General features: G+C 44.1%; 1 protein-coding gene across 1 annotated transcript in view; it reads left to right on the top strand.

Moving 5' to 3' along the window:
- The first annotated feature begins 21,281 nt into the window (after positions 1 to 21,281).
- COQ8A (coenzyme Q8A) overlaps positions 21,282 to 23,013 on the top strand; it is a 28,016-nt gene continuing 26,284 nt past the window's right edge. Inside the window, exon 1 of the mRNA XM_010217999.2 lies at positions 21,282 to 21,466. Coding sequence (XP_010216301.2) covers positions 21,290 to 21,466 — 177 coding nt within the window. The 5' untranslated portion in view covers positions 21,282 to 21,289. The remainder of the gene's footprint in view (positions 21,467 to 23,013) is intronic.

Raw genomic sequence — 23,013 nt, forward strand, 5'->3', positions numbered from 1 at the left:
TCGATGTCAGTATTTCAAAATATAACATAAAACAAGGCTTTTGTGAGCAATGCAATATCATCGAGAGATGCAGAACTTCATGTCTGAAGTACTTTTTAGATAAGGCTTTGAATTACATATTTTTCAGATAGTGCTTTTTCTTTAAAGTCTTGTTAAAGCTAATCTACTTTGATATTTAGAAGGACATCATGCAGGTGATTTAAACAATTTTTAAAAGAAATATGTAAGAGTTTATATGAGCTTTGTGTGTCTCAACAAGTATGTATTTTCTGTGCTTTGTTTAGTTTTCTGTCCTTGTTTTTCACACTTGCAATTTTGGATCTAAAAGCTACAGCTGATAATTACTAATAGAGTTAATTATTACTAAAAGATATTTTTGGGAGAAATGTAAATCAGTAGAAGTGTCCATTGTTTTTAAAAGTTTGTGAGGGTAGTTTTCATTTTTTTAACAAAAAAGTTCTGGGGCCAAATCAAAATACAGTCATTTGCAGTCATGATATATTTTCTTGGAGTGTATGGTATCAAGAGGATATGAAATACTTAAGTACTAGAAAATGATGCAGGGTTGTAGCATATTATTAGAAACAATTTATTTCTTGAAAGTGGAGTAGATCTGTGAAGGAAAGTGTGGGGGGTGTCCTTCAAATCTGGAAGGATTACTGCTGGAGCCTGGTGGATTTTGGCAGATTCAGGCTTGCCGAAGATTGGCCTCTCACTGAGCAATTCTGTGTAACTTTTTAAAAATGTAATTTAAAAGATAACTGAGCAATGGATTCTGTCAGTGCAACAATGTATTGTCTTGGTAGATGATAGAAGAATATTGTGTATATACTGGGGTGATTTTAATTGTGTAAAAGTTCCTATGTATTTACTACAGATGTGTATATGTGTGTGTGTGTGTGTATGTATATATACATATACACACACACAAACATGAGTTTTGAAATGTTACTGAGTGATTTCTTACCTCATTCTTATTTCATATATCTCATGCACTTGTGCATGAAGTTTTGTCTATGATCTGAATTTCCTGCACCAGTGTTGCTCAAAATGTAGAAATGGAAAAGATGGGACTTACCTGCCTTTTGCCTTAAAAGGAGCATGAGAGAGAGAAAAGGGTGAAAACTTCCATCTTGCTATGTGAAGAACTCTCCCAGTGACCTGCAATTGGAGTGAGCATCTGGACTCTCTTTAACCCTGGAGAAGCTCTGAATACTAATACACATGCCCCAAAAATGTACAGTTGTCAGGTACTGTGCATCCTCCCCACAGATAGGACAAAAGAAACAGCAAAACTGTAAAGAAAGTGCAAGAAATTATTTCTGGGATTGTGATACCTAACTTCAGGCTCTCGGAGGAAACACCTTGGCAAGGAGGCAGTCTGGACAGGAGTTGCCCTCAAGTTCACAGAGCAAAAAGAAGACGTTTGCGACGTGCTGCATTTCACCAGCAGTTTTATAAGTGCCAGCTGTTGAAACTGGGCCAAGGGAGAAGTGGATACAGCAACACTATAGCACATTCCTGTCAGTCCGAAAAGGAGCAGGGATTTGCTCTCCCACTGCCTCCTTGCCCCGGTAGCTCACGCCACCTCCTCCATGGGACCCTCAGATGCACTCGGAGGGATCATCTTCCTAGGTACTTGCTTTCCCTGACAGGACCTGGGGGCAGATGGGGGGGGCTCAAGAGCATCTGCCCATGTAAAACAAAGCCCTGGAGGTCTGCCTTGCCAGCCCCACACCAGTGCATTTCTCTGCTTTGTTCTTGCCCTTCTAGATACTGCCAGTTAACTGCAGCTTTTTGACTTCCATCTAACTTAAACTGTTTGGTTGGTTGGTTGGTTGGTTTGAAAGACGCAGTTTTTCTCTTTCCTTTAGTACCCGGTCTCCCTCTTTGCCATGGGACGAGCTCCGTGGCAGCCACGGGAGGGCAGTAGGTCTGTGTGGAGAAGCACCAGCCATTTTAAAGCACTCTGCTGTGGACTCCCTGTTGTTGAGTGAGGCTGAAGGCCCTGAGTCTGCCTCCTGGCAGGGGAAAAAACAGGCGTTCCCCACCCCAAATTGCCACAGTTTTGGCCCAGCAAAGGAGAAGCCCTGAGTGAGTGTAAGTGCACATGGCACCAGAATCCATTAAAATCCTTCTGTGTGATGTCCTCATCAGCTCCAGATACTGTTATTACACTGCACGCTCTCAGGTTTGTGGGGGTCCTTTTCCAGAACCCTGCCCTAGATTGAGTAAACCCTTGTGTAATTCACAGGCTCCTCTAAGCAACTCCAAATTAGATTTTCATCTGAATATTCTCAAGAAGCAAAGGAGTAACTACGCTCATTGCTTTGTCATGCCTGTCCCTTGCAGTCTCCTCTTCTCAACAGCTCCTGCTCATCTGAGCAAAGAGTGCACTGCTCCCATTCCAGTGTTTTGCACTGGGGTGTCTACCTAGATCATGTTTCTTGTGTCCTATTCCAGTTAGCTCAAAGCAAGTATGCTTTAGAAGAAGGCAGTCTAGAGGGATGTGATAACCTTTGCCAGATTTTCCTCTCCCAGGGTATTCATATGGCCCCAAATGTGCCTTCCCTAGTTGAATTTGCCCTTGCTTCCCCTGAGGTAAGGCAATGTGAGCTGTTTTCATCTTACTAGTAGGAGAAGGATAAAGAGTAAGAGGGTAGATGCTGGGCTTAAGCACACAAAGGAAATACCTGCTCAAATCAGAGTACTGAACATGACAGAAGTTGGCCTCCTTTCTTTTACATTCTCCTTCTGCTGTGGGTTTGCTTTCCACCATCTTTTCCTGCTTTCTAAATTCAAGAGATTTGCCTTGGAAAAGAGTTAACTGAATGTGCGCGTATCCTCTTCAAGCCACACATTTGTTTGACAGGTACCTAAAGGCGCATTTTGAGAGCTGTCAGTTCTCAGCACTATCTATGGCTCAGTATTAAAAAGATAAAAATAATCAGAGGCTTTGAAGTGGAACTAGCTACGCTCCTCGATATAGAAACCTGAGACAAGTATGGGGCCAAGTAGTTGGAGTGGAAGTTTTCCAAACCCAGGAACTGTTCTGAGTTCCTATAAAATGCAAGCTGAACTAAGCGGCTGCTCCTGGGGCCAACTCATGATTAGGTCTGTGCAGAAATAGGCCTGAGGAATCAGAGGGGAGCAGAGCAGGAAAAGCTCACACATGTTTTCACCTACACCACTGGCTTCTGTGATTTTTAGGGAGACCTTGCTCACCTCAGTATAAAATGGGACAAACTGCACATCTAACTTGCATTTAAGTGAAGTCAGAATAACATTAAAAAAAAAAAAAAACCAGAAAGAGCGGAAGCTTCATCCAACTTTTAATTTATGAAGTATCATTCTCTCAGCTAATTGAAATACAAGCAGATGCAGTTCTCCCAGACTTTGTAGACCTGCATCTGTTTGAAAGAATCTGCATCTTCCTGTGAAATTGGTATAAAGCAGGCAAGATTACTGGGGTTGAAGAAAGGCATTCAGGATTATTTTTAAAGCTACATACCCCCAGCTTTGATGTATCAACAAATAGTAATAAAATGCCATTAGTGTCAACATAATTACTCCAACAGGAATTCCTTACCTCTTCATGGTTTAGGGAAACACATGTCCTCTCTGCAAGCCCCTGCTAAACATGGCTTTTGTGATATTCCTGGAAGCTCAAATATGAGCTATTTTTATTCTCTAAATAATGTGCTAATAGTTGGTCTTCCAGCAGTGCTGTGCAGGAGTTTCAGGAAGAATGAACACTGTTTGATTCGCTTCTTTAATGAGAGAAAAAAAATGTGATTTCTGTCCTTACATGATTTGAGTGAGCAAACTGAGAATTGAAATGGCAAATAACACTTGGAGATTTCAAAAAACTCATCATGCTGCCAAATCAACTTCGGGTCAAGCAGAAAACTAATAAGAAATAGGAATCCAGCAAATGCATTTGGCCATGGAGGCTGTGATCTGTGGACTTTTAGCCAAGGAAATAATACAAGATTGGAGGTGTGGTTTTCATTTACAAAAGAGAAGTGGAGTGCTGGCTTCTCTATCCAATGTTACCACAGTATGATTATGGCTTCCAAGACTTGCACAGGATAGGAAAATCAGGGCTAGGTGGAGACATAAAGCAATATCAGGTGCATCTATCCTGCACAGAGTTTGGTCGCTTTCCTCACTGCCCTTGTGTGCATGCACTCCTTGTTGGCACTATGAAACAGGAGTGCTGCTGCAGAGGGAAAACGGGGAGAACATTGGTCTTCTAAGAAAGGGACTGTGTTTACTCTGCTTTGAAAGCAGGTTGCCAATTAAACTGAAGTGACAGTTGCTAAGCTGTATGAAGTGGCTGATATGTTAATTATATACACTGTATATATACACTATATACATTATATATAGACACTGTCTAGGCTGCAACGTTAGATATTGAGTCTAGTGGGATCACTGAAGCAAAGGGACATCTTTGTGCCCCCATCCTGGGGCCCTGCAGGCTAGAAATTTTGGAAGCACCAGGGAGCTGATGGGAAAATGAACCAGCACTGCAGGTTCACAGCTGTGCCTGAAGGCAAGCGCTTCTCCCTGTGTGCAGCATGTTGAAATGATCCTGCTGCACTTTCATGGAGGCTTGCAAAGCTCTCCTTTGGGAGCCAGGCTTTCTAAGAGCACGATGCAGCAGAAGAATGCTGTCAACCTTATTTTACAGAGAGAGATGAATAATTTACTCGGAGTCAAACGAAGGGCTTACCCTGGATGCCTGGACCATATCTTGATCAGTCATTCCTTTCAGAGGTTTCTTTTTACTGCTGGAGTCTCTCTCTTGATTGACACGTGGGAGTTGGGCTGGGAGATTCTGCCGCCCATCAATCTTTGCCTCTGGCTATGTAGACACAAATGGAGATACTAGAGGTCAGATTATGCAGTTGTTCCCAAACCACCTCAAGAAGTGGATCAGTATCCACAGTGTAGCAGAAAAAAAAAGGTTCAGTCAGGGTCCAAAGGTAGGAATTATGCTTTATAGACTGACTGCTAAGAGTGTATTGTTGGGACTGCTTGGGAAGCACTCTCAGGCGATAAGGCACTGAAAGCCAGTGTAAGAACTTTCAGTAGTATGCAAAGCAAAATGCACTGGCTAATGCTAAACTTCTCCAAAACCCTCAGAAATTTCTCTGATTCTCCTGTATTCTGTGGCTTCAACCTGCCTTTCTGTTTGGAAGCTACCCTGTGGAAACTGCGCTAGATAATCCTTGTGTCCTTCATAAAAGCCTCTTTGTAGTGGCTAACTGTAGGCAAATGGCTGGCTTCTGCTTGCCTGCTTTCAAGAATGTACCACATTTTCCTAGGAGATGGATGCCTTTACTAGGTATCATCCATAAAATGAATCCTGTCTGGAAGCTGCAAGGAGCAGAGTCTTTCTGCTAGACCTCTGCAGGATCGATTGAACCGTGCAGGCAAAGCACATGCCAAACTGTGCAAGCAAACACCATCTGCCAGGGGCAGAAACACCTCATCCGTCTAGCCCAGAGATAGAGAAGAATTATAAACTAAATAATGTTTAACTGAGTCCCACCGATCCTGGCAGAAACATAAATACCATGTTCTTGAAGCACACAGCTGCTAACCAGATCGATACCCTCTTTTTAACTTGATTCCATCCAGAAAGACTTTGACTGAGAGGCATAGCAAGCACTAGTAGTGCGACTCTGTTCACACATATGACCTCTATTTTAGTGCATTAAGTATTCAGTGCATTAGTGCATTCAGTAATTAGCTGAAATGTGGGGCAAGGTGCCTGCCCTTGCCCCATACCATTCCACAAGCTACCCAAAGACAAGGTTGCTTCCACATAGCGCTTCTGCCTGCAGCCTCTCCACCTGACACTGTCCTTCTCTCAACATACTCCATCCCACCATGGGCTGATCTCCAATTTTCCACAGCACCCAATTCCCACTGCACCTTTCTGGCCAAGGTTGGAGGTGGAGAGTGCTCGGGACAGTATGAACCACAGGAGAGCGTGGTGTGTGATGCTGCAGAGTATCTTTGGTGATCTGCCATCAGCTTGTGGCCCGAGCTTGTTGTGGCTTGTTAAAAGCCCATCTAGATTCAACACCTAGTTCTGTTTTCTTTAATAATCTAAAGGAAAAAAAAAAAAGTTCACCTACGTATGTAAACTTCTGGTTGGAGAGAACACGGTGTTATCTGGCCGGCTGGGAATGTAGTGTGTGGGTTGGAAGGCAGGGCTGAAGCCTGCGGAAAGATAATGCGGCCGCAATCTCCCCCTCGACCTGCAGAAGAGAAACCCTGGGGGATACTCTAAAATGCTTGAAGAAAGCTGCTGCTTCCCAGCTAGTTGTTTAGAGTTAGTCCTGAGTTGATCTTGTTCCCCCCAGGCTCAAGGACATACTACACTGCCTCTGTGGTTCAACACCCTTTGCCTGGCTTTCCTAATGCTGGTTGCGCTCCCAGGGCCATATAGGAATGGTGAGCAGGGGCGTTGAAAGGTATTGCTGAAAATAGCTTTTTCAGTAAGGCAAAATCTAAGGGGAGGTTTCTCTGTCTTCTTGACACTCCTTTTTCTGTCTTAAAAACAAAGTGCTCACTGACTAAATGAAATTGAGTCTTGCCTCCTTTCGCAGTGAGAGGAGAGAGCGAAAACAGGACAAGGGCAAAGAATGCCCGACTGTTTTGGGGTGAAAACACAGAGTTCAGGAATCAGAGCAGAGCCAGTGTAAAAATAGCTCATCATTTGGATCCTATGATGATATCAGACGTGCATCTACCACCAGCTGAGTCCAAGAGATCTCATTTCTTGACAAGGCTCTTCCTCCCACTCTTGGCTGTAAGGCCATGTAAATAACACATGGTACAAACAGTGTCACTGGGACCTGCCAAAGTTTTGCAATACGTGCAAGTGAGCTACTCAAACCTACCTGTCCTGGGACAACTTCTTGAGCTGTTACAGTTCATTATCCTTATATTATTATAATATGCTGATGGCATACAATAAATCTACGTGGTCAGAGAAGGCATTCCTCCTCCCCTGAAGAGCTTCCTCGCTAAAGATGAGTGAACGCAAGCAACCCTAGGCAGCTTATGTGTCCCTCCATGGTTGCCTGGAGAGGCAGAACTGGGGAAATGTTTTCAGAGCAGCTTTTCTCTGTGGTTAGCATGGGAGAAGTGTGGTGACGTATGCTTTGCTGTGGCCAGAGAAACAGCTCAGGCCTGTCCTATGTAAGAGGGCTCCTGAGTGCTCTCTGAACAGCCTGCATGCTTGTTAGCCTAATGACATGACCAATGGTTGTTTAATTGAGAACCCATTAATTTTTCCTGTAGGTTAGTTGGCTGACTACTTATTTCCTGTTGCAATGGAGCCCTTCTTACTGTATGGCCTAAAGGTCTTCCCAGGATTCAGTTCTTTTAACTTGTTTAGTTTGCAAAAGTTCAGCCACTCTGGATTCTTCTTCCTCACATGCACCTGGGAGCTTGGTCTCCTCCGTGCAAGGCTTCACAAGAGGCCGCTTCTCCAGGCACTTCAAAGCAGTTGGCACTGGAGTTGGCACAGCTCTGCCTGGGTGTTCCCTGGCATCCAGTAAGCAGGGAGCTACTAGATGGTGAACGCGCAGAAAACAGCAAACAGCAGCAGAAAAGCAACCTCACCCAAACGCAGGAGCACAGACCCTTCTGGAAGCTGCAGTGAGGAAGCTGGCGAATCTTCTTGTTGCTTTTACCCCAGTCCTGCAGCCGAGCTATTTATGCATCTCATGCAATTGCATCATGGTGCTCTTCATTATATAAGGATCAAAAGGCAGCACAAGGTGAAGATATGATGACACAGTTCAAGTATCTCCTAGACAGCCAGGACTTGAGGCTGCTATATCAAGCAGGTCTCTGACCTTGGGAAAGGTCCCGACCTCTCTCTGACTTGTACAATCAGGGTTTTTGGAGTACTAAGTGATCTCCAGCAAACCAACTTAACAGCAGCAGAGAGAAGGGTCTGGGAAAGCATGACATAAAATACCTGGAATTTGAATAGGATGATTTACACAAATGTTACAAATACATGATTCTTGCTGTACATGCTCACATTTCCACGTAAGGCACCGGTATGTTGCAATTTGACTGAATATAACAATACTGAACAAGATGTGAGCAGAACATGACAGGGGCAGTACCAAAGATGTGCTGTGGCTGATTTTGTGATGCGATTCATTTCTTGTTCTGACAGTTGATAAAGAGGTTTCCGAAAATCTGGGAATTACTTTTCCCCTGGATTTCTCAGGCTTGCTCTATAAATTCAGATCTGCACTAAGAACTCTGACCAAGAATGCAAGCATCTAACATGAGAATCACATTGGATTTAGACACTGAGTAAAACCTTTAATCTGCAACAGCCTCCTTCTGCTGAGCCATTCAGGCATCCACAGATGCCAAAGCTTGTGTTTTCACATGGAAGTTTCCTAGGTGAGTAAAGGTCCACGAACACTTGCTTATGCTATCTGCACCTTAGCCTGGCAAGTGTTTGCAGGTGGCCCATTTTTTAGAACAATGACACAACACTGACAGATGATTCAAAGCAGGGATGAACAATGTGTCACTGCTGTTTTATCCACCTTGTGGTGGAGGGCCCAACACCAGAATGGGGCAGCCTTAGCTGATCCCCGTCGGATTCACATCCACATGTCCTGCCTCTGAAGAAGGCCCAGCTTGCACAAGGCCATCCTGTAAGTTTGTCTGGGATTTGGACCTCCATTTTCTCTTGCTGAGCTTTTCCACTGTGTAGAATAATAAGAATAATAATAGGGCTGGAGAGAGGAGAAGAAGGCAAGAGCATGAGTAACAGCCAGGGTGCCAGCACAAGGGAGGAATGCTGTAAGACCTCGCGAGCAGACAGGGAACCTGAATTTGGATTTCCTGAAGCCCATGTGAATTGCCAAATACTAACTTGTTACATAAACTAGCTACCCTTTCCAAAGGAAAGAATGACTCTCTCATCTATTTTTGTAGTAGAGAACTCTTGTTTCTTCTTCCTCCAGGATTCAGGGCTTTGACTCTCATGGCTGGTTGCACTAACCAGTCCCTAAGGCTGACAGGAATTTCTTTGTTCCCCTTTTTTCCCAGCACACAGGAGATCTTGCCTGGCTTCTGCCCTGGATACAGGGGGTCTTTTAAGGCTCCGGGAAGGTAGGGAATAGGTGGTGTAATGTAAATTTATCAGGTAAGAATATCAAATGATTTAATGTGTGGAAATACGGTGGACCAATCTGGTTGTCTTTAAAAGATGGGGAGAGTCTTATTCTGCCTCCATCTCAAGCGATGATAGTGTGTGCATGCAGAAACCCATGCAGTCCCCTGCTCAGCGCAGTGAGTAAGATGCATTTCATAATTAGCACGGAGCTGACACAAGCAAAGTGACGCTGCGCAGAAACCTGGACGTGACATTCCAATCCCATGCAGCAGCAGCATGAAGAGAATTACCCCTAAAAAATGTATTCCTCTATAGGTGTGTGTAAAGATTGCCTTTCTTTCAGACAAAATAGCATGAATTTAAGCACAAAGAGAATATTTAATTTGCACATAGAAATTTCCAGAGATGGCAGTGTTGAAGCTGAGTTGACTAGGCATTTTTAGACAAAACTCAGCAAGACTGCTATCTTATTGCAGCTGCATTTGTGAATCATCTAACGCATCCAGTCTGCACCCAGCACTGAAATATGGAAGCGTCATGTCTGGCCCTTTCCCTTTCAGATATATAGTGTCTATGCATGGCCTCTCTTTAGAGGAATAAAAAGAATTTACCTTCCTCAGGGATATAATTTTTAAAAAGCTTTTCAGGTCAAATCCAGCCATTCTACTACTGATCGAGACTTGTCTCCAATCCTGGTAACAGCTGAGTTTTGCTAAGTGTGCCTTTGGGTGTCTGTGCATTTTCTTGCAAGAAATGTCCCATGGCTGAACTGGGAAGAAGAGCGTAGCTTGGGTTGAAAGAGTATATTTATATTTTCAGAAAAACATGAGGAATCAATGCAAGATGGCCAGTAGTGTTCACCAACACTGTCAGTGTCTCAATTTAGGGCCCTATACATGTCTGCAGCGGGCTATTTATCCAATCTCCTTCTTCACAAGTGCTCAGCACCCTTTCGCCTCGGCATTAAGACCTTCGGGGCGGATTTAGGGGCTGCAGCTCCAGCTACCAGTGAGACTGCCACGGCCGTTACTCCTACGGCGGCAGCGCCGCGCAGACACCGCGCTGCTGGGCACAGCCCGCCACTCACAGAGCCACATTCCTTCTTCCCACGTCTCCCTGTGGCTCCCATTCCAGCCCGACCCCTGTTCTGCGGGCTCTGAGTCACCACGCAGGTGCCTCACAGCCCCGCCACCTCCCCCCGTGCCCAACGGCCGCCGCTGCCGCCGCACGGACCTCACGGGCCTCACGTCCCGCTGCAGCCGCCGCCGCGCACCACGCCCCCTCGCTCCCATTGGCGGAGGCGCGCGGTGCACGGGCTCGGCACGCGCCGGCGGCGGGGGCGGGCACGGCGGCGCAGCCAATGGGAGCCGCGCGGGGGCGGGGCCCAGGCCCGCGCCTCGGCGAGGGGGGCGGCCGAGGCGGTAAACAAGCGCGCGGGCGGCGCGCACGGCGCGGAGCGGAGCCGAGCGGGGCCGAGCGGGGCCGAGCGGGGCCGAGCGGGGCCAGGGTGAGCCAGGCTGCGGGCCGCGATCGCGACGGCGCTGCCCAGAAGAGGGATCGGGGCCCGGTCATCGCTGGCCGGGGAGGAGGCGCCGCCGCCGCGCGGGGTCCGTCACGTGGAGACGTGTGAGGGGGCGGTGGGGCAATGGCGGCGACTCCTGGCCCGGCGCGACCGTTTAACGGTCGTGTTCGCGCATCGACGGCCGTGACGGCTTCTGGTGCGAGCGCTCGAGGCCGGAGCTTTGCGAGGTTGTTCCGCATCGGCCCTCTCCGCTGAGCTGTGGACTGTGACCGGGGAAATAATTTTCTTGTTCGCAGGCCAGCTGACAGATTTTCAGGCCCTTTCTAAACAGGTGATCAAAAAATACTCGCGTGGGTGCTCCTAAAAACGCGCCGAGCAAGCTAATTCCCAGTAGCTGCACGTAGAGATGCTCGGTTCCCAAAATGTTCCGTTCATGGTTACTGAATCATAACTTCTGCAAAACTGTGTTATTTAGGATTTTTCCCGATCCAAATGCGATCGGATTGCTCCCAACTACAACGAGACTCATTCTTTCTGTGTTATGAAAACACAAACATTGCAGCCAGCTTTATGAAAAACAAGTTAGGAAAATGCTGGTGACAGAAATGAGGCAATCGGCTTATTTAGTGTTAAAACATAGAAAAATGGGGATGTAAAAGATTTCTATGCTTTCAGAACATAAAATGTTATATAAAAGAAGGAAAAAAAAAAGGGGGGGGGGCACCTCAATAAAAAAATAACCAAAATACCAGCCAGACCCTCAAAGCAAAGAATTTGTTCTCTCTGTCATAATAATTTATTTATCTTATTTCTTTTATCAGTAGAAAGAACAGTTTAACTGTAGTTCATTTTCTTGCCAATCTGCTTGCTCTTATACCAGATTATTTTTGTATTTTGTACTTTAATGGTGGTTAACAATAACCTTGGTAACCTTCAATAAGTTCTGCTTATAATAAACTGTTGTGCATTGTCCAGGCTTAATGTGATGAGGGTTGCGGGGAGAGGGAGAATAGGTGACATGCAGTGTTTTAATGGTCTCTCATTTAAAAATAAAGTGGTGTGATAAGTGGAAGAAAAGGTCAGAAGATGTGGAGAATTCCTTTCCCTGTTTACCACTGGAGTGTTGGTCACCTTGCTTCCTTGCTGTCAAGGAGAACCAGTTCCATGCCATGCAATGCAGTGCTGCTCATTTCACTTGTGATATTTAGAGCAGGTTAATAATAGCTGGTGTTGAATCTATGCAGCAAGAACATGTTGTTGTTGTTGCTTTGGCTTCTAGTCCTCAACTGCTCCTTTTATAGGAAGGTGATAGTCTGTTATTCTACTCTTCACTATCCTTCCTGTTTTTATTTCCATGTTACATTATTTCTCTAAGGTTTTCTTTTTTTCATTTAGTCTGTCAGAGTGCTCGATATACCTGGCTTGCTAAATTTATATCTCGGGATGCAGCTTGAGGCATGGATAAAATTTTCTTGTATATTCCTTAGATCCTTGTGTAATGATGGATAAACAGTACTGCTTTGAGGCAAGTCTGAAGCAGTATTTGGGTATCATAAAACCTGCACCTCTGTAGGCCTCCTGGCTTTTTCAGTGGAAAACTGTTTAAGAAGAGGGTCTGAAAGATGCCTTTTGGCTTATTGCACTGTTGATTCTGAGGTAAAGCGTCTTAAAGGAAAAGGGAATTTCCTTTCTAACTTTTTTCACAAAAGTGCTTGCAGCTCTGTGTGTTTGAGTGCATGCTTTTCCTCATGATCTGAAGAAGAAAGGAAGCTATTTTTTTATGGGGCCAAAATGCAAATTAACAGTGGAGCACAGCAGTTTGAGGGGGCGCAGGGGAATTTTTTTTTTTTTTTTTTTTTCCTCCTCCTCCTGAGGTTGCAGGAGGTGTCAAAGTTTAAACCAATCTAAGCTGGTGAGCAAGGCCGAAAAAAAAATGGGGTATACAAGTCTTGCCCTACCTTACCACAGCTGTATGCACTTTCTAATGGCTTTTGAGTTTTGTTGGTATGTAGAGATTGTAGATACCAACTCACTAGGAATTTGAGATTTGAGGTGTTACATGCACTTTTTAACATAGGAAATACAGCTAGCTGCTCTGAAAAAGAGCAGCCTGTTTTATGGAGTTGGCTTCTGGAAATATTAAAACTTTGTATGTCTGCCTGTCCAAACTTGGAAACGCATAGAGTAAAAACTGTTTTGTCCTGGAGGCTGCCTAAAGGCTGTGTGTTTTCCTTATAGATTTGCTATATAGAGATGTCCAATAGGATGATTTGCTTGTGGTGGAGTTGGTCCTGGACTGTTTTGTGTGATTAAGTTTGTAGTCTTCAGCTACAGTTACAGTGTATTGTGAGAATTTGCCTCTCAGTTTCTCCTGGTTTTCTGTGTAGATTAGATCTGTATTTAGCCTTCATTTGCTTAGCCTTTATGTGTTTAGCATATATCTTTACCTAACTGCTATTTAGATCTTTTTAACCTATCACACGCTTTGGTTTTCTGCCTGTGCTGAGGGCATGTGCTATAAAAGGGCCTTTTATAGCACATGAAACCTCCTAGCTCCTCTGCTGAGCCATGCTGTTTGGGAGCATTAAGTGCTTGTCTTGAATACTTTGACAATACTGAACAAAGAGGTTAATCGGGACTGGGGAAGAGGTGGAAGGAAGAATAGTTGGATAGTAAGCTGTGGGTGAAGTGAGTGCCTCTTTTAGAGAACTCTTCTAAAAACACTATGCATAGAGTTGAGCATTCAATTTCATGTAACGTAGAAAAGCTTTTTGGAATGCGCCCACTTGGAAGTCTGGGATTTCCAAAGGCACCTATTTATGTTGTATAAAGCTTTGGTACTCCTTGTCTGAAAGAACAATGTTTAGACCCTACATTGTGTTGAATATGAATTTACAGAACATATTGAGAGAGAACATAAATAACTGTAGATTCTATATAAGGTGTGATATTTTTGAAGATTAGACTGAATATTGGTTATGAAAAAGAGTAGTGAACTTTATACACCCTGGTATTGAAGATAACCCTATGTATGATGAGCAGGAGCAGGAGCTGAAGCAAAGATTTGTGATAGAGCTGGGATATAGGAACTGTAGACTCCCATAACATGTTCTCTTAAGCACCACGGTTGTAGTCTTACAACCTACCTCAATCCTTGGCTCCTTGAAATAGTCCTTTTTGCCTATGGTTATGTCCTCCTCTTGCATTCTATTTCTCCTGTCCTTGCAGGAGAGGTTTTGGCACAGCCAGAGCCTGAAGGTTTTGGTAGCTAGGGCACAAGTGTGCTAGGGAGGCTATGAATAGGCCTGTGTGTGTGCTGTAAGTTACTAAATTTGAACTCAACCTCAAGGTCCCAGGGCAAGGTTGAGAGGCATAGCGCCCATAGAGAGATGGAGGCTTCCAGGGTCCATAGCGGGAGGCTGTGCATGACCTGCTGCTCGCCACGGTCATGGCAGGGTTATGTCCCCGCAGTGTGCGTTGCACAGGGGGAATGTCACTCCATAGGGTGCTGTTCACTTGCCTTCAGCCGTGACTCGGGGCGAAGCACACGTGGGCGTAAAAAGCATGATAACGAAAATGTCTTTCTGCACCTAAGGAAAGTCAGGTGAATAGGTTGATTACAGGTCCAAGATGTCTTTAGTTTTCCAGAGGTTTGCAATTATATAAGCTCTGACCCCAAACTTCTGTTGCTGCAACATTTACTCATTTAGATACTTTTATTCATATTATACTGTTAAGGTGGTCGGCAAGCCGGCCAATGTCTTTGTTTGTTTTTGCTCTATAGAGATGGAGATCTAAAGGACTCTGAGTCTGTATGGCATAAGGATTACTGTGCTCAGGAGAGCTGTCCCTACTGTCATTAATATACTGTATTGTCTTGGCGAGTTAATTGCTCTCTTCCTTCTAAGCTGAAAAAAAGTTATACCATTCTCCTTTCTTTAGTTAGAGATCTCTAGTGAGAAGTGTGCACATTTAAAAGGAGGAAAAGTGCCTCTCTTCTCAAGTGTCTTGTCTTAAATCGTGATGTATTTTGAGTTTAAAATAGTCTTTGCTTGTTTGAGACACAGCTTTTTTCTTTTTTTTTTTCCAAATTGCATGCTGTGTGCTTTCAGAAAGATAAAATTCCCAATAAAAACAATTACAGCATAACAACACATGCCAAAACAAAACCCCCAGAAACCCAAAAGCGAACCTGCCAATTGGTAACCTCCCTCCTTTATACTTTGCATTCCAGTTTGGAGCCTGAGACCGTTGGGAAGCCCTGTTGGGTACCTGTGGAGGTGTGCTACTCCAGGCTTGCAGCAGATACACAACTAAGCTTTTGTGGTCTCCTCTGCCTGACTGTGAGAGTTTGGTGCTAATCTGGAGATGTGAAGGGAGATGTTTGTAATATTAGCTTTGCTGGAGCACAACTTTTATATTGGATCCATGTAAGCTTACTATAAAAGCAAAGCAAAGTTTTAGGTTCAGCTTGGCCTGTCTGAATCTCAGGTGCATTTTTTGGTCAGGCCCTATCTTGTGCATTTTTTGGTCATGCCCTATCTTGTTTTTCACATACTGTTTTCCTGGTTGAAATGAAAGATTGACAAATAGGAGGTAACTTCCATCACCGATCTTATCAAGATTGTGCCAGTGATTAAAGCTGCACTTGTGCCTGCTGGTACGGAGCCATATGGGTGATGCAGTGAAATGGCTTGTTCTAGGCGTTACTGCATAAACAAACTGAAAAAAATAACCGTTTTTTTCCCTATTTCCTTTTATTCCTCTTCCCTCTTATATTTGGAACTTGATATAAAGCTGGGTGCTAGGTGCTGTATTTAAGTGCAGTTTCAGGTGGAGGTATCTTATAGTGAACCTGTGTCCATCATAGTAAGCATTCCAGCTAATGCTGTTTCTAGTTCTCTGGAGCTGGAACAAGTTAGCTATGGATGAGGGGAATAGGCAGATGGCCACAGTAACCCTCAGTATGGTCAGTAACAATAACCTTATCTATTTGTGAGATTAAACTGCTGCTTCAACAAACTGGTAGCACAGCAAAGCCCTTGACCTGTTTGATAAAGGAACTGCCAGTGAGAGGTCTGCTTTCCACCCCCTGCCTCCCCTACTCCCCCTCCCCCCCGCCACACACTTTAGTTCTGAGATAAACAGGGGCTGTAAATACTCCTGAGAACTTGGCACTGCTTGAAATAGGAAATGGAAGAAATAGCCTCATATTTCCAGTATCAAAAGCTGGTGAAAAAAAGCTGGTGGGTCAGTTCCTACATGCAGAAGCGCACCCTCCTGAAAGGAAAAATAAAGATGTGGGCTGCAGACCGGTGTTTGGTATCTGCCATGCTGCGGAACTATCCAGGTAAAACTAAGCCGGAGTCATCACAGCCCTAGTGCAGCAGAGCCAGAAAAAAAAAAGTGCAAAACTGGCCCCAATCTTTGCATACATAGTTTAATTAAAGGCCTGTAAAAAAGGGAAATGGAGCTTTATGCCCCGTCAATATGAAGTACTTATTTCCTTGGAATGGAACTTTTTCTTGGGAAAAGTGAGTGAGCTGCAGCCTTCAAATCAAAATTATTGCATGAGATCTAACTCAAAGTCATGCCTGTGACAGAACCCAGTAGGATTTTGTGTCAAAATGTATCGGAGGAAGCTGCCCCTAATGAAGGCAGTGCGAGCTCTTACTAGGATCTTAATTGCGAGTGAATTATTTCTAGATCTATGAGCAGGATACAAAGATTCTATTAATTCCAGGCACGTGGGCTGTGACTCTGCTTGTGCCTGTCTCTAGACAATGTCTGACCGAAGCAGAAAGTATATGGAGCTGCCAGCCAGAACAGTCACTTTGCATGATGTATCTGTGCCTGAAATAAAACATTCTAAAATGTCCGAGCATATTTTTTTTGACTATGGCATGTGTCGTACTTCTTATTTATGGGGAAAACTGTACATGCTGGCTTCTGAGTTAGCTATAATTCAGCAAAAACAGCTGCTAGACCTTGTGAGTTTTGGGGGGAAAGTGCACTTGTTTGCAAACCAGCCCCCGTCCATCAGCACAGGTGCTGCTGTCCTAGGAAATAGAGTGTAAATAAGTGCAGCCTGCCTTTGGAAGCCATTGCCGTTCCATTTGGCAAACTTTTATTTGTGCAAGGGTATTTCTAAAAATGCTTTCAGCGACTAATTCAGTTTCAGGGAATCAGAGTCCTGCACCATGGTTTGGATTCAAATACAGGACAGGATTTTTGTCAGAACTGTAAATGTAAGAATTCTAAGTTTTATCTGCTACCTGTTTGAGTATTTTCCTTTTGGTGCTTGGCCTTTGCTGTACTGATTGAGTGTCTTGCTCTGCTTGCTTAAGCCTTCAGTCTAATAGTTTCGTGCGTTGAAGAGCGAAGGAAGTAAACTGCTGTTACTTGCTAGGAGACGGTGTTTTTTGTGGCAGGCAATTGCTTCACATAGAAGCAATCCAAGTAATTTGCAATATTTGATTTTTAGTTTTGTGTCATTACAGCAGGGTTCAAAGTCCTGTTTGATGTCAAGTTGCCTCCTGCTGTGGCACATGCCCCACATCAGCCCTTCCATCTGCCCATGGGTGCCTCGGTCCCAGCCTCCCCAGTGCCAAAGTACCTTCCTCATGCTGCAAGGTGTGGGCTGCATTCTGGAGGTTCATACTGCCATGCGGCCTACGCTAGGGCAACCCTTTTGGTTGACGCTTGTTAGCCTTTCTCAGGCAGCATTGCCAGAGGCGCTCTCGGCTTGTATGGACATGACCAACTTGTCAGTACTCTGCATAGGAAGTGTGCTGATCTCCGCCATCACTGGCTGATGATTGCTTGGGAGAAGACAAATTAACTATAATATTCCTTTTGTGGACTTGGACCAGTTGGCTGAAACCATTCGGTAAATCAGTTTTTGGTAGAGCTTGCTTGCGCTGTTTATTGAATTTGTAGAAGCATGAATGGAACTTGCAGTAGAAATAATTCCCTTGTCTTCATTGGATGTTAACGTGCATATTCTGTTGGGGCTGTGGTGCCTGTCTTCTGCTTCAGGAGTGCATGTTCTTCCATCCTTCAGTTGTCTCCTGTTCTTGCTTGTACTGATCACTCTTTCACAGAAGAAGGAAAATAATTCTACTGTTTCTTTTTGGTATTTACTCTTTTTCCTTCTATCTTGTCTAGCATATTTTTTTCTTCACCTTCAACCTCATTAATCTCTGGTTAGTTTTCCTGGCAATGAGCTGGAAAATAAGGTGTTCCGCGGCATGTGGGATCCACAAAATTAGGTATCTTGGGATTTTGTTTTTCCAACGAGGAAAAGGCTTACAGTAGAGTTCAGTTCTGATTGCACTTCATAACTCTCATTTTCATAGTGCGTGGTGATTTTGGATATTAGCTGAATATTTTCTTGCTCCTGATGCTTATGGCCAAAGGATTAATTATTGCAGCATATTTTCCTTTCCTCTGCCTTTTTTTTACTGGCTTAGCTGTATTAATGTCAAGCGCTTAGTATACAGAGAATGAGGAATTGAAGGGGGTGGCTTACAGATAGAATTGCCTTACCCTCCTGTCTCCCCTCTGCTCCTTCTCAGCCTCTAGTTGTTCATTACTCTCTTTGGCTGTGGCCTATGAAATTGTTACTGAATTACGCCTTGTGTTTAATTGCACTCAAGCAGCTATTTCAATTTGTCCTCTGCGAGCTACTCGTATATAATCTGGGAAAGATCACCGAATACAGTGATCAGCAGCCTGCAGGCCTGTGTTTGCTACACAGGATGGGATGGGAGTTGAGGGGGGCGTGATTAATTATTATAAAGCCCATGGGACCTACTTTCCCCATGACATTAGAGAGGAGTGAGTAAGGAGGTGCTGGGTGGGATGCTCTGTAATAGTAGCCTGGCCTTGAAGTGCGGCACAGGAATGTGTTTTTGATGCTTTGGGACTAAAAGCCTTGCATGATACATGAGAGGTTATAACCACGGTGCAGGACAAAGTGGTGATTAAGCTGTGGAAGTCGCCAGACCCTCAGTAGCGATGACTTGAGCCCGAGTTGTCTTTTGTAGCTAAAACCTGTAAAGGGGAATTGGTCTTCTCATCGCTAATATATTTAGCATGCTGGGGTTGAGCACATACCGAGTAATGTGTTTTCCATTTGTGGTTGCATTAACTTCTCTACTGAATTTTATTTTGGAAAACTTACTAAAAATGCCCATTTAATATCTGTCAGCTCAAAGTGACCCCATCAGCTCTTGTTTGGGTGAAAGGAAGTTTTGTTGGTTAGAAAGGATCCATGTAAAAACAGAGACTTTTTTTGTGCATTAGTGTACATTGATCTATATTGTATTACCTGTCGTTGCCCTTCCTGAAGGGGAAAGAGTGGTTCATAGTCAATCTTTTCTATGCATCTAATACATGACACTGTTTAAAAGATGAACTTTTCAGTAGAGGCAACCTTTAAGAGGTTTCATTTCAGATATTACAGTAACTGTTACTGTTGGTTGACTACTTTTTCTAGCACTAAATTGCAGGCATCACCTGCAAATGCTTTGTGTGAGCTTTGTGTGGATGCATTCAGCTTAAGAAGATGGGGGAGGAAACAGTCCTGTTAGAAGAGTAAATCTGTCCCCAGCAAACAGTATTTTAGCTATAAAGTGCATTATGCATCGCGAAAACCAGCCCTTATAACTAAACTTTGGAGAGATTCAGAAGTAGCGCTTGAATGGGTCAGGAGCGTATAGGCCAGCTTTGTAAAGATAACCACAGAACAATGACCTAGGTGGATGTGATTTTGTTTTTTTCCAGCTAGCCCATTAAACCCAGATAATGTTGCTAGCACTTGGCTGTCCTTTTGAAGTCCATCCTTGGGGCATGTAGTGTCTAACACTCACTTCCTGGCTGCAGTGCTTGTTCTTGATCTTGATCACTGATTAACAGGTGTTGAACAAAGCAACCCAGATTGAACCATTGTTTACATAACAATGGAACAGGCTGCCCAGAGAGGTTGTGGAGTCTCCTTCTCTGGAGATCTTCAAAACCCGCTTGGATGCAGTCCTGTGCCACGTGCTCTAGGTGTCCCTGCGTATGCAGGGGGTTGGACTAGATGATCTCTAGAGGTCCCTTCCAACCCTAAGCATTCTCTGATTCTATGATAAGTGTTTCTGAAATACAGTTGCAGCAATCCATGCTTCTCTTGTGTGACTGCAGTGAAATTATATATGTATCCTGAACTCGAGTTATAGCAATCCATACTTCTGCATAAAAGTGAAATGGTGCCTGTGCACACACTTTGATAATAGCTTAAATATGTGGTCTTGGTAGTGCTCTGAGGCTACTGCTATCTGCTTTGTGCAGATTGGCAGGTGAAGTTGAACCTTAGGCAGCATCTTATGCCAACTGTGTGGCCCCATCTTCTCTATTAGAAGGGGTGGGAGGGAGTGCGTGTGACTGAGCCAGCCCTGGCATTGCAACCCCTCAGGCTGCTGAAATATCTACACTGAGTTACCCTTCTTGTGCTTTAAAGAGGTAAAAGATGAAATAGGAAAAAACAAATCTCCCTGGCAAGATGATTTTGGCAGCCTAGCACAACTTGTGTGTATCTGCTCTATTTGTTTCATATCCGTGGGCTGCCTTTTCTGAGGAACGTTTCTGCTTGGAACAGGCCACTCCTGGTTTTCTCTTAGTTGACCCGTGGCAATATAGGAGAGTCGGTGTTCTGAGCCTCACCTTAGTTCTTGGCCATGCTAAAAGGGGTCAGCTGAACTTTTTCATCTCAAAAACATTCTATAATTCTAATGTCCAGTTTTCACTTGAAGACACTGAAACAGTAGAAACTGTTACGAATCTGAGACAGGGTGCCTCTCAAGGAGGAAGCGATATTGAGTTCTGCCTCTGCGTTACATGGTGGCAAGCAGCTTCCAAATGACTTTTAAGGCCATGGCACAGAGGTGTTCAGAGCATGGCAAGTTTCTAGTTGCAAGTGGCAGTTGAGTTACAAATTGGGGGCTGAGTAGATACCTTTGGAGGATAGGCCAAGTTCACTTACTGATGTGGGAGTCAAGAAATTGTGCTATGTAAAATGCTCGGCCCTGTTCCAAGGCAGGGATGGGATGTGGCAGTTGTCAGTACACATCATCCTTGCTATCAAGCACTGGAAATATATTTCAAAGTCTGATAATCAAAGGTCAAATGTAAATGCATTTAATCTTTTTAAAGACTGTAAAGAAATTAGGACCATTTTTGCGACATTGTTGACATCTACCTGTCTTTGCCTCCCCTGGTCAGTAATAACTTGAATATTTGTGTAAAGTCCTAGAATGCTGTTCAAACTAATGCATGCTCATAGGAGAAGTTCTTACTTCACCTGGTAAGCCCAGCTAGGCAACTGTCGTTCAAGCCGCGCAGTGTGTTATCTGCACTGCAAGCAGTTTCTCTCAGCAGCTGGTTGCCAAAGGGGAGTGAGATTATCATATGAAAGCCAGTGGCATAGCCCAGACTTGAAACTGATTGTAAACTTTTTGTTATTGCTGTTCTGTAACCCCTCTCTCTCTCTCTTTTTCTTTTTTTTTTTTTTTCTCTTTTCTCTCCATTAGCACAGAAAGAGAGCAGTCATGGCAGGCGATGCCATCATGGTGATGAGAGGCCTGACAAAGCTCAGCAAGGCTATCCTGGAAACACAGGCAGGGCAGCTCCGGGACGTGCTCCTTGGGGGTGATGCAGTTACCATCGTAAAGGGCTTGCAGACTGCTGCCGAAGAACGGTTCAGTTCTGCCTTGGGGAAGATGCAGGTAAGGAAACCTTGTGGGTGCAGTTGGGCTATGTTGTTCTTCAGGGAACTTGTATTGTGAGAGTGGCAAGGAACTCCCATTGTGAATTGAAACCAACTGTACGAAGTGTGAGGCAAAAATGCAGATGATGGAACAAGCTGCAAAATCCCCCAGAGCTCTGTGGTGTGCAGTAGGTGTTTGATGCCTTGACACAAATAGGAGGGGGAAATTCTTGTGGAGTGTATCAGTTTCCTTTTCTGACTGTTTAAGGCATGCTGAAAATAGTGTTCTTTGCTGTCCTCATCTTGCCAGAGTGCCAGGTCTAGTTAAGATTGGCCAGCAGCTTTGTTACTTTTGGTCTCCTTCAAACTTTGGTCATCCCTCTTTTGACTGAGAAGATGAACTTTTCTAGAGCAAATTGGCTTTAGTTTGGTGCTTCTTCCTTTCTTTATGGAGATGGTGCATGTGACACTTTTTTGAGTAAAGCTGAAGGTCAGTATGTTCTTCTAGTGGAGTCTGCTTTTTGAATGAGGAACCTAAGGAAAACTCTCTTTTTTTAATGGCAGCTTCTATTGTCAGTATATGTATGGATAAGAACATCCCATTTGCTGCCTTCCTCCTCAGACAAGCCTCAGATTTTCAGGAGATGCAAGTTACCTAAATGAGGAACAGTCATCCTTTAGGAAGATACTACAAATAAATTATGGTCTTGAAGCAGAAATTAATGGGCGAGGCTTTGAGGTTTATTTTGTGCAGTAAGTTCAAACTATCATGGCGGTATCCTTTGGCTTCAGCCCTAAAATCTGATTGCCTGTTTTTAAGCTTGCCATTGCTTTGATCTGAGAAACACTCTAGGTGTATTTGTTAGTGCTTTGTCATGCCTTTGTCTTCCTTTTGCATCCACAAGACAGTATTTTCCTGTTTCTATGTATGATGTTTCACTGCAAAAGAGAAAATCTACGCACGTGCACCTGCTGGCATTGCACTCTGTAAATGAGTGGTAGGAGAAGCTGCTGCCAAAGCAGGGCCTCTTAAGAAACCTGCAGTCTGGGCTGCAAGACTTCTCTGTTTTGAAACGAGGAAGGCTTTTATAGTAAGTGACTATATTTCTTGTCTCTTGATCTGTGGCAAGTTTTTGGCTGCCTGATGTGCTTTTAAAGATTGGAGTATGGAAATAGAGGCCGTTTTGCTTCCAGTTGTCAGGCAGTATTGTGGCCATGGTCCCCATACATAGATTGCTCCCCACCCCAATCCATCCCGCAAGTGATTTTGGTGCTCAGAATAGCATGAGGCCTGCTGCATAACAGGAAGGGCTCCGTTCTGCTTTTTTCCGTCAGGAGGGGGAAAATAATTAGTGCTTAGGAAAGAGCCTAAAATATGCTGCCTGCTTGGCTGACCACAGCAGGACTTAAAACCTTTTGATGGGCCCTAATAATCATCAGTACTTCCAGGGTTTTGTTGTTACAGAGACAAGTAATTGAAGTATATAGAGTAACAAATAAATCAGAGTTAATGCTCTGCTGCTGGCTCTTGTATTGCCTGTGTCAGAAAGTAATGGGAAATACTTG

This window comes from Tinamus guttatus, unplaced genomic scaffold (assembly GCF_059628265.1).
Source record: "Tinamus guttatus ecotype Peru unplaced genomic scaffold, ASM5962826v1 Tinamus_guttatus_pri_ptg000033l, whole genome shotgun sequence".
NCBI classification, from domain to species: Eukaryota; Metazoa; Chordata; class Aves; order Tinamiformes; family Tinamidae; genus Tinamus; species Tinamus guttatus.